The sequence below is a fragment of the Monopterus albus genome, unplaced genomic scaffold, assembly GCF_001952655.1.
Source record: "Monopterus albus unplaced genomic scaffold, M_albus_1.0 scaffold77.1, whole genome shotgun sequence".
Taxonomy (NCBI): Eukaryota; Metazoa; Chordata; class Actinopteri; order Synbranchiformes; family Synbranchidae; genus Monopterus; species Monopterus albus.
Genome location: NW_018127957.1, coordinates 1155105 through 1167006, shown reverse-complemented (window position 1 = coordinate 1167006; position 11902 = coordinate 1155105). Strand labels below are relative to the sequence as shown.

The 11902-nt window shown below is 41.4% G+C and overlaps 1 protein-coding gene across 1 annotated transcript in view; it reads right to left on the bottom strand.

Annotated features, from left to right (window-relative positions):
- Positions 1-2129: 2129 nt before the first annotated feature.
- The window catches only part of serinc2 (serine incorporator 2), a 13499-nt gene continuing 3726 nt past the window's right edge, over positions 2130-11902 (bottom strand). The window contains exons 2-14 of the mRNA XM_020606441.1: positions 10010-10171; positions 9496-9683; positions 9265-9344; positions 8502-8639; positions 7869-8038; positions 6887-6977; positions 6571-6724; positions 5464-5679; positions 5373-5421; positions 4391-4481; positions 4075-4228; positions 2968-3183; positions 2130-2871 (exon numbers count right to left, since the gene is read on the bottom strand). Of these exons, the coding sequence (XP_020462097.1) occupies positions 2733-2871; positions 2968-3183; positions 4075-4228; positions 4391-4481; positions 5373-5421; positions 5464-5679; positions 6571-6724; positions 6887-6977; positions 7869-8038; positions 8502-8639; positions 9265-9344; positions 9496-9683; positions 10010-10171 (1848 nt within the window). The 3' untranslated portion in view covers positions 2130-2732. The remainder of the gene's footprint in view (positions 2872-2967; positions 3184-4074; positions 4229-4390; positions 4482-5372; positions 5422-5463; positions 5680-6570; positions 6725-6886; positions 6978-7868; positions 8039-8501; positions 8640-9264; positions 9345-9495; positions 9684-10009; positions 10172-11902) is intronic.

Genomic DNA, 11902 nt, shown 5'->3' with positions numbered 1-11902 from the left:
CAGCGTGTGTTGGTTATTGCTCCATCTTTAAGCTCCTACGAACCTAGAGCGTGTACATACCCTGAAGTGGGTTACAATTACATGAAGGCATCAGGCCGGCCTGCTGCTCACAGCTGGGTCAGGGACTATCACTGGCCTCCAAAAGCGTGTGGATCACAGAGTGTGAGGCTGGGCTACACCATTTATAGAAGGCCCACAGTGCCAAGGTGCAGCAGGGGTGTCTATGTCCCTGCATCTGATGTCATTAGCCACCAAATGTTATGTCCTATATGCATGGGCAGGCTGAATTTCCAGAGAACCATTGGCAGATTACTAACATAACAGATCACTGTGCTACATTAGCCTGCTTCATGGTCTCTATGTCATTAGAGGAAACACTGGCTCTGACTGCTTCCTGATGTGTCCTCTATTTGGTATCTTTACTCTGTTATTGTGCTATCTCTTAACAGTTTAACATTCAAAAACTCAACTAACAGGTTATGTCAGGACTGTGTAGACATAGTTTGATCAGATTTGATTGACAGTGAACAACTGATTTCACACTGGTGTTGATGTTGGGTTCAGATTTCACGATTTAAGCCCGGTAATAGACAGTCGTAAGGAGTCTGTGCCAAAAATGGGCTCAGACAAAATAACTGATCGTTTTATCTCACAGAGTGTATCATAGATAAATGAGGACCAATGCCACATGTGGGAAGTCTCATGACAAAACATCAGGCATGTCATTTCTTTCTACAACACCAACCAAGAGGAGCACAGATTGCCCTTTCACTAACAAACATGATTTGTTATGCCTAATAATACAAACTGGGCTTGTTAATAACATGAAAGGCAGGGGCAGTCAATGTGTAAGACAATGTCATATTATTACTGTGTAGAACAGAGTACACACAGTAATGTTGAATTTACAAAGCCTGGGATTTGCCACCACAACTTCAGAGGCCGGCCAGTTCTCGTTCTTCCCCAGCAAGCCTCGAATGAATATCGTGAAGTATAATTGCGTTTTGTTCAGCCCTCCTGCCCGTGCTGATCTTATGACAAAGGAAAAGCACATTCCATCTACATTACTTGACAAATGTGTGCTGAACTGGGGAATCCTGCATAGAATAAACAAGAAATCCCATTTAAGCAGCATCATGTGATGGAGTGGGGGAGTGTCGGGGCTGGGGCACAGAAGCATTTGGAAATGCTGACCAGACTTGATGACATGTTTGCCATTTGTGAAGAACAGGCCACATGCAGGTTTCTAAGACCACGTTCACACTGCAGGCTGAAGTGACTCAAATCCGATCTTTTTGCCCAAATGTGACCCATATCCAATTTCCTCAAGACAGTGTGAACAGCACAAATCCGATTTTTTCAAATCCGACCCAGGCCACTTTCATATGTGGTCCTAAATCGGATAGGTATCCGATGTTTTGCAATGCGACTTCAGTCTGAACAGCCAGGTCGCATTTCATGCGAATTTTATGTCATTGAAATGCGACAGACGTCACAATTCTGCGCTGGAGGAGGCGAAGGGTAATTAAAAAAAATGGCAGACAACGGTGATTCAGGTGGTGATAACGTTTCCCTTCTCACTCGGAAAATATTAATGAATTCTGTGTCCGTGAAGCCCCTCACGGAATCCCACCAGTCCTGGCTCCAACTCCGCACCCACACATTCCTCTGTACAGAGGTAGCAGCCACTGCTCCACAAAAGGCCATAAGCAATATATATGTGCTCTCCTTCTTCTTGATATTCTTATTATTATGTCTTTATTTCGATTGCAAATTGTCAGGTACATCGCTACGCACACGTACATCGCTATCACGAGCCACATCCATTTTTATTTCCGCAAACACAGTACGCTGCGTCTGACGTCACGTCCTCTTCTGCGCATGCGGGTCACTTCAGGGCTGTATACCGTTCACACATGAGACAGATGGCATTCGCATTTAAATGACAGTGTGAACAACAGTGCAAAAAAAAAATCGGATTTCGGCAAAAAATCCGATCTGAGCATTAAGACCTGCAGTGTAAACGTAGTCTAAGTCTTACAAAAGACTGACATCGATTCTCCAGTCTAATTTGACAGACAACAGCCTCACCTGCAGGACTGAAGTGTCGCCCGCACTGATGAGAGATGTTAAACAGAATGTCAACTTTATTGATTAAACTGAAAAGTGAACATATACTGAGGAACTTTACACTCAAAGCTAAATGTTAGAAAAACTTTGGTCCCCTTGAATAACTGCGTGCAAAATATAATAAGGCACTTTGTTTAAAACCGGGCACGAAAATAAAACCATTAATTAAAAAAAGATAAAGTAGCTAAATAGAAAAAGTGAACCTCAAGCACCTAAACACCTTGAATCAAATGGATTCAAGGAGAATAAGGAAAAGTATGATGTATGGAGCACAAGGTAAATCTGGTTAAACTAAGCCAAACCATCACTTCTACAGTGATCATTTGGTCTTAGCCAAAAAGGCATATAATGCTCTCAGTTCTAATATATGTAATAGTGGGGGAAAGGAGAAATATTTCTTGAGGTGAAAGGTTGGAATGTGTGATGGAAGCTAAACAATCTCATCTCTCTGCAAAACGTCAGTTCACAGAAAAAGGGGGGACCAGCATTTAGATAACAATATAGCATTTTCATCTAGAATGGCACAACATTAAAGTTAACTTTCCTCAAAAGGTGCAAACAGTAAGAAGCTAGTGACAACGTGTTGACAGAGTTCACAATTTTTAGCTGAAGTCTCTGTCGGGGAGCACCAGCGGGGCCACCAGGGTCCAGAGATACAGGGCCAGGCCGAGCCAGCTGGAGCTGATCTTCACCCAGACAGCTGGCATGGTGCTCTCCATGACCTGGTAGTTTGCATTGGGCCTGGTGAGCCAAGAGCAGAGACGGGAAGTCAGTGCTGGAGCAAAGTCAGCCTGAGTAGGAGCTGGCCAAGAACAACAACTAATCACAGTTACTTACATGTACCAGTTGGTGAGGGTCATCATGATGTAGAGGGAGGCCAGAAGGAGGCTGAAGTGGAAGAAGGAATAGCTGTAGGTGACTCCATCCTCTTCATTGTCCATGGCCCGATGGACTCCGTCCTCTCCTTTGGTGGCCTCGTGGGAGGCGGTCAGACCCTCGCCCTCCTCAGTCTGCATCAGCCTGTTCACCTGGGCATTGTTGGATGAGCGGATGCTGTGGCAGTCATGAACACAGAGCAGCAAATGATAAAGTGCTATTTAAATAAAGAAATGTAACATTTGTGAGAAAAAAATGATAGCCCTCTTTCTTATTCTGCATGCTGAGAAGTTGTGTTAACAGCTGCAGCAGAAAGTTCTGGCACAACTTCACCCACTGTCAAGGTGCACAGACAAGGAAAAAACTAAATGAAAACAAAAGTCTGACAACATATAGGACTCTTTGTCGTGTGCTTTTAACAGACTCTGACGAAGGCTTCATGCCGAAACATGTTGGTCTTCTCATTAAAGTTGCTCAAAACACTGCAAATGTTGCTCGACTTGTGTCAACAGATCAGCCTAACCCAATAATATCATATCATATCCTATATAAGGTCCATTCCTGACCAAGCCGACCCACACCCACCACAGTACTACAGTGGTGTTAATCAGTGCAAGGCTGCTCACAAACAAAAGCTTTTGTATAAATGGTCCTGCTTCCTCAAAGACACTGCACTTTGTCTTGTGACTGAAACTGACAGCAGCTTGGCTGCTTTTAAACATCCTTAAAGTTCAAGAAGTTCGTAGCCTTCCACTGTGTTCACTTGGGTGCTTTTCTTCAAGATAATTAAAACTGGGGTGCTGTTGCAGCCTTGGCAATATCATCTTACAAAATGATGCAAAGGTTCTGCAATGTCAATTTCAAATGAGCTTTTGGTTTGCAGTCCCCTTGAGCTGACAAAAGCAGCATTGTTAAGCAAAATCTCACCTCAGAACGAACATGTAACTTTGCATTCAGTGATGTATCCATCACTTACTTACTGCAAGTTATTTCTAAACATGTCTTCTGCTTATAAAAGCAAGTCACAATGACATGAAATTTAAAAACACCAGCAGTAATAGCATATACCTGGCATAAAGAGTACAGAACAAGAAAATGATCAATCCCACGATGCCCTGTGCATCCCACCACTGGACTTTTGGAGTTCCTGGGGCAGGTCCTGGTGGTGGAGTTGGACTGACGGGCTGGACCAAACTCAGCAGGCTGGGGTTACACTGACGGTCTGATGTCCGAAACACAGACAATAGAATAAATAGAAGGCAATGACAACAAGTGGCTATTAAAGCGACAAGGGCTTATAAGAGTTCTAACAAATATTTTCTTTGCACCCCTTCACAAAGTTAGTCATCCTGGTTCAAGCTGTGAGTAAAATGCATTTACTCACTGGGGTTGTTGCTCATGGCTGACCAGGTGACATACATGGTGTAGAGGGAAATGAGGGAGGCCTGCAACAGGCCTGAGGTGGGCTGAACCTCCTGAGGAGACATGAGATGAGTCAGAACATAAATCACCGTCTCCACTGTTCCGCCATTTTGTCCTCGCTCAGATATAGTAAAAGGTCTAGAACAAATGTTAAGGTGTTTCAAGCTTGTTTTCTAGATTGAACATTAAATACCAGGTAGCCTCATTGTATGGATGCTGATTCAGCCTCCATACTATGATATCCTGGTCTTTATTATTATTATTATTGTATGGATGCTGATTCAGCCTCCATACTATGATATCCTGGTCTTTATTATTATTATTATTGTATGGATGCTGATTCAGCTTTACAGCATCCACACTATGCTCTCCTGTTCTTTATTTATTGTGTGGATGCTGAATCAGCATCCATACTATGTTATCCATTATTTCTTATTATTATTGTATGAATGCTGATTCAGCATCCATACTATGTTTTCCAATTATTTATTTCTTTATTATTGTATGGATGCTGATTCAGCATCCATACTATGTTTTCAGCTATACTTTCAGCTCTTTCAGCTATCAGAATGTTCAACTCTTCAAGAACATTCATGCTTCTCTTCAGAAGTTTTCTAAACTTCACACTCTTGAAATATTTAGCTTTATTTTGATCATCTTTCCCCATTCAAATGAATGGGAAAATTCTACTTCAGCTTACTTTCAACTAGCAAAACCATTCAGCTGGTTCAGCAAAATGTTCAGCATTTTCAGGGCGATCCTTCAGCACTCAGCATCCATACGCATTTTCTTCAGAAAATGCAATTTTCTAGTTTCTTGATAATATCCCTACATAATGTACTGGTAGAGTACAGAACATGAAATTCAAGAGTTATGGAACAAATATCAACATTTAGTAGCTTCTTTAACACTTATATCAATCTGTCTTCTAAAGGATACATTACCTGAACTTTGGGAAGAATTGCCACAATAGACACAATGATGCAGAATATGAAAGGAGCTGGCCAAGAACAACAACTAATCACAGTTACTTACATGTACCAGTTGGTGAGGGTCATCATGATGTAGAGGGAGGCCAGAAGGAGGCTGAAGTGGAAGAAGGAATAGCTGTAGGTGACTCCATCCTCTTCATTGTCCATGGCCCGATGGACTCCGTCCTCTCCTTTGGTGGCCTCGTGGGAGGCGGTCAGACCCTCGCCCTCCTCAGTCTGCATCAGCCTGTTCACCTGGGCATTGTTGGATGAGCGGATGCTGTGGCAGTCATGAACACAGAGCAGCAAATGATAAAGTGCTATTTAAATAAAGAAATGTAACATTTGTGAGAAAAAAATGATAGCCCTCTTTCTTATTCTGCATGCTGAGAAGTTGTGTTAACAGCTGCAGCAGAAAGTTCTGGCACAACTTCACCCACTGTCAAGGTGCACAGACAAGGAAAAAACTAAATGAAAACAAAAGTCTGACAACATATAGGACTCTTTGTCGTGTGCTTTTAACAGACTCTGACGAAGGCTTCATGCCGAAACATGTTGGTCTTCTCATTAAAGTTGCTCAAAACACTGCAAATGTTGCTCGACTTGTGTCAACAGATCAGCCTAACCCAATAATATCATATCATATCCTATATAAGGTCCATTCCTGACCAAGCCGACCCACACCCACCACAGTACTACAGTGGTGTTAATCAGTGCAAGGCTGCTCACAAACAAAAGCTTTTGTATAAATGGTCCTGCTTCCTCAAAGACACTGCACTTTGTCTTGTGACTGAAACTGACAGCAGCTTGGCTGCTTTTAAACATCCTTAAAGTTCAAGAAGTTCGTAGCCTTCCACTGTGTTCACTTGGGTGCTTTTCTTCAAGATAATTAAAACTGGGGTGCTGTTGCAGCCTTGGCAATATCATCTTACAAAATGATGCAAAGGTTCTGCAATGTCAATTTCAAATGAGCTTTTGGTTTGCAGTCCCCTTGAGCTGACAAAAGCAGCATTGTTAAGCAAAATCTCACCTCAGAACGAACATGTAACTTTGCATTCAGTGATGTATCCATCACTTACTTACTGCAAGTTATTTCTAAACATGTCTTCTGCTTATAAAAGCAAGTCACAATGACATGAAATTTAAAAACACCAGCAGTAATAGCATATACCTGGCATAAAGAGTACAGAACAAGAAAATGATCAATCCCACGATGCCCTGTGCATCCCACCACTGGACTTTTGGAGTTCCTGGGGCAGGTCCTGGTGGTGGAGTTGGACTGACGGGCTGGACCAAACTCAGCAGGCTGGGGTTACACTGACGGTCTGATGTCCGAAACACAGACAATAGAATAAATAGAAGGCAATGACAACAAGTGGCTATTAAAGCGACAAGGGCTTATAAGAGTTCTAACAAATATTTTCTTTGCACCCCTTCACAAAGTTAGTCATCCTGGTTCAAGCTGTGAGTAAAATGCATTTACTCACTGGGGTTGTTGCTCATGGCTGACCAGGTGACATACATGGTGTAGAGGGAAATGAGGGAGGCCTGCAACAGGCCTGAGGTGGGCTGAACCTCCTGAGGAGACATGAGATGAGTCAGAACATAAATCACCGTCTCCACTGTTCCGCCATTTTGTCCTCGCTCAGATATAGTAAAAGGTCTAGAACAAATGTTAAGGTGTTTCAAGCTTGTTTTCTAGATTGAACATTAAATACCAGGTAGCCTCATTGTATGGATGCTGATTCAGCCTCCATACTATGATATCCTGGTCTTTATTATTATTATTATTGTATGGATGCTGATTCAGCCTCCATACTATGATATCCTGGTCTTTATTATTATTATTATTGTATGGATGCTGATTCAGCCTCCATACTATGATATCCTGGTCTTTATTATTATTATTATTGTATGGATGCTGAATCAGCATCCATACTGTGTTTTCCAATTATTATTATTATTATTGTATGAATGCTGATTCAGCATCCATACTATGTTTTCCAATTATTTATTTCTTTATTATTGTATGGATGCTGATTCAGCATCCATACTATGTTTTCAGCTATACTTTCAGCTCTTTCAGCTATCAGAATGTTCAACTCTTCAAGAACATTCATGCTTCTCTTCAGAAGTTTTCTAAACTTCACACTCTTGAAATATTTAGCTTTATTTTGATCATCTTTCCCCATTCAAATGAATGGGAAAATTCTACTTCAGCTTACTTTCAACTAGCAAAACCATTCAGCTGGTTCAGCAAAATGTTCAGCATTTTCAGGGCGATCCTTCAGCACTCAGCATCCATACGCATTTTCTTCAGAAAATGCAATTTTCTAGTTTCTTGATAATATCCCTACATAATGTACTGGTAGAGTACAGAACATGAAATTCAAGAGTTATGGAACAAATATCAACATTTAGTAGCTTCTTTAACACTTATATCAATCTGTCTTCTAAAGGATACATTACCTGAACTTTGGGAAGAATTGCCACAATAGACACAATGATGCAGAATATGAAGTTGAGGCTGATGAAGACCTTGTGCTCTGTGCAGTCATCAGGTTTGGTGTAATAGACGTAGAACAGCACGACGGCAGTGAAAGCCAAGGCATAGTGGACAAAGGTGAAAGACACTAGAGCTGCAAGCAAAACATGAGCAAAGAGCTAAAGCATTAGATTAAAAAAGGCTGTTTAATGAAGCAACATTCAGCAGCTGGAGTCTGATCATAATATCAGTAAGACTGAACTAGAATTACTATATTCAAACTCAAATCTGATGTAACTATGATGATGTAATAACTGTTGCATCATTTGTCAGTTCTACACTGGTAGAAAAATCTGAAAGAAATGCAAGAATATGACTTATTTCCAGAGTTTAATTAATTCTTGCAATGTGAAAAGTACCTGTGATTTAAAAAATTCCAGGGGAACATTAGTTTTGGAATAAAAATTGTGAGAAAATAACCAAAAAAAAAAAAAAAAATCTATGAATTACTGGCAGCATCAAATACATACAATAAGACACTGGACAAACTCTACATTTTGAACTAGCACTTAATGGCTTATTGGTGGATGCTGAGGTTGCGTTTCCTCTTCAAGTACCTGCAAACCAACACTTTCGGTTTCCGTTCTCTGCGTTCTCCACCCAGGACTGGTTCCAGGAATGGGCGAAGTCCACCAGAAGGATGAGTTGGATGAGGATGAAAATGAAAGAGCCCACCATGCCGAAGTAATACCACACTGCCCAGACAGAAAAGTACTTAGAAGGTGGCTGTCTGAGCAGCAACAGAGGTGTCAATTTCTAGCACTGACTCTTAGAGCAGTGGATTAAAGCAAAACGTGTCCATTCTGGTTGTTATATAAACACACAGTTAGCAGTGAACAGACAGAAACAACAGAACTGACCACTTAAAAGTTCTCCAACATTCCCACTAACTGCATAGGGTGAAACTATACATGATGGGAGTGCTTATCCCCTGAATACAACACATGCATTACATAAACCATTACAATAAACAGGTTAAAAACTCCCTAAACAAAACTGTACAACACTGAAAGTTATAATTAGAATCACAGACTTTCTGATCAAGGAACTAATTGAAAAAAGTAGAAATCTGAGCAAACACTAACTGCAAGGTTTCAATACATGATAGCTGTCAATACTTGGTACAGACTCATCTTGGTGAACGACTAAAGTTAAATACCAAGCCTTAAGTGTGACCCAAATGTCACCAGATTTTAACATGAACGGCACAGATGATGTGTGTGAAGGTGTTTGCTGCTGGAGGAAGTGGATAAAATAAAGCCTGAGGGGAAAAGGGGGGCCTCACTCTGGCCAAGGCACTAATACACATTTACTTCATACCTGTATTAAAGGTGCCATCTGGTATGAAGAAAGCTCCCACGGTTATGCCAACCAGCACAAGGAACTTGAAGAACCAGAAGCTGAGAAGAGAAAAAGTCAAGTTATTCCAGAAATGTACAGAACAAACATGTTTTTAATTCCGTGTAGAATTCAAAGGTGCAGTGTCCATGTTCAGCCACCAGAGAGCAGCACTGTGTCACAGAGCTGTGGCGCAGAAGCTGTAATACAAACCCATTCTGGATGGCAGCTCGGGGATCCTTGCTGCTGCGCACTCGGATCATGATGATGGAGAAGAGGAAGAAGAAGCAGGCCATGGCAAAGCACATGCGGTACACGGACTTGTAGCCCACAATAATGTCACAATTCACCTTGTTCTCTATGCCAGGTATGGTTGTGCCACCCATGCAGAAACCTGGAATCTGACAGCATTAGAGCACACAAATTAAATAAAAGGTGGAAGACAGGCAAGGTTTAAACTAGGTCAGCTAGAATGCTCTGTAGTATTGATTCCTCTGAGACTTCTGGAAGAAAAATACACACAGTCCAGCCATTCTGTCCAGCTGCTCCCCAATATCACTGTTGCTGGGTTACAGCAACCTCAATTATTTTCCTATTTTAACTAGAATGAAAAATGACATGCGGTTTAAGGAAATTTAAGGACACTTGGGCCTTAGGAGATTATTAACAGCCCCACACCACCATGTAGATCATTACATTTGATCTAAACTCATCTTATCTAATGTACCTTTTTAAGATTTTCTTCCATGCCTGGGAGAATCATAATGACAGAGACCAGAGTCCCAAGCAGCAACATGAAGGAGAAAGCCAGCCGGCTCATGGTAGAGTTGTACGTCGAAGGGCAGCATGATGACAGCAGGCAGGGAGCCGAGCCGCACAAACAGGATGCCTGGAGAAGAAGCGAGGGAAAGAATTAGCGGGCATTCAAACAGACTCCTCTTTTCTGAAACTTTGGTACAGGGCTCTGATGTGTGGGATAATCAGGGTAGTGCAATGCATGGTTTGGAACGACTGTGGTTAGGAGGAGAAAAAAAAAAAAACATAAGTGTGTGCTGTCAGAGAAAAGCAAGACAAATAATGATTTCCAGTGGCAGTACTAGGTCTGTGATTTACAGCTGCCACCAGAACTAATGGCTCTGTTTTATCCAGCGCTGCAAACAGGATCACAGAGGATTCCTACATGATTCAGATGCTCATGCTGCTGAGAGGTATGTGAAGCACTGAGGCAAACACTAAACTGAGATTAGCCATCCTCCACTAAACATGAGCATGCACCAGAGTGCACAATCCTTGGGTATAAACACTGCAACCATGATGAGAAGCAGCAAGTTTTCATGGCTCATACAGACCTATGTCATACTGCCTTGGCAACATAACTCTTACAAATAACTCTAATCCTAACACTGTGAAGAGGAAAATTACACAAATACCAAAACAAAACTCTAGGTTTACTTAAGAATATTACTATAAATCTGTTGTGATTGCAGGGAATATTAGATAAAAATTAGGAATCATTTTTTGCAAGTTTTATTTTGCAACTCTGAAAAAGACTCAGTACTTTCTGGTACAGACCAAAATGTCAGCAGTTATCAAACCCTGTCAAGGACTGAATGCTGGCATCTTAACGCTTGCCGATTTGTAGCAGAATTCGGCCAATTTGCACACTAATGTAATGCTCTAACACCCTGCATCTTGCCCAGTGTCTACTTGGACTGGCCCCAGTCTCCCCACAACCCTCTTCAGGATAACCCGTATAGATGGAGGGATGGATGTAATGCTCCATGTGTTTAGACATTAACACCTGAGAAGTTTAGCTTCTTTTGATAAAAGGGAAAAATTAGTTTTGTAGAAAACATGTATATCTGCCAAAGTAAGGTATCAGAAAGAATAATCATATCAGTTGTGAAACAAACATATTAGTACATGTATTAAATTAGGGCTGTGCACTTTGGGAAAATCAAACTGCAATGTTTCTGAGCAATACTGTAATTGTGATACTTCACTTCCCTCCCATTTTTGCTTTATTATTTCTTACAAACAAGCTTTACTGTAAATGGCAGTAGGAAGACAAACCCAACATCCTCCTACATGCACCAATGGTGCTGTGGGTTGAGGTTACTGCTGTTCAATTTGCTTTGTATTAAACTGTATTTCTATCTTTCACGTTCCTCTCTATAACTAGTTATTTGGCTATATGCTATAGGATGTGAGATTAGAATTCAAACTGGATGGTACAGCAGAAAATACAGGACATTTTCTTTTCTTTCTTCATTCATAAAATTGAGCAGATCTGAGCTCATCACAGACTCCGAGGACCTTAATGAGCGTGTTAGAACACCAAACACCACCCTGCTCATCAGACCACTGTTGCTTCCTTCTGCCTACCTCACTGGGAGCTGGGGTCCTGAATGGAACAAATGGTAAGTGGGTGGCAGAGCTGCGAGACTGAACTGACCACAGTTGGTGGAGGGAGGTAACAGGCACTCAGAAGCACAGTGGGGTGGACTGTGCTGTTCCAAGTAAAGATGACAGAGCTTTTCTTTATCCCTCAGACCTCACAGCTTTTCTAAACAGGTTTTTTTTCTTTGTATTATGATGTTTTCAACATTGTGGACAAGAA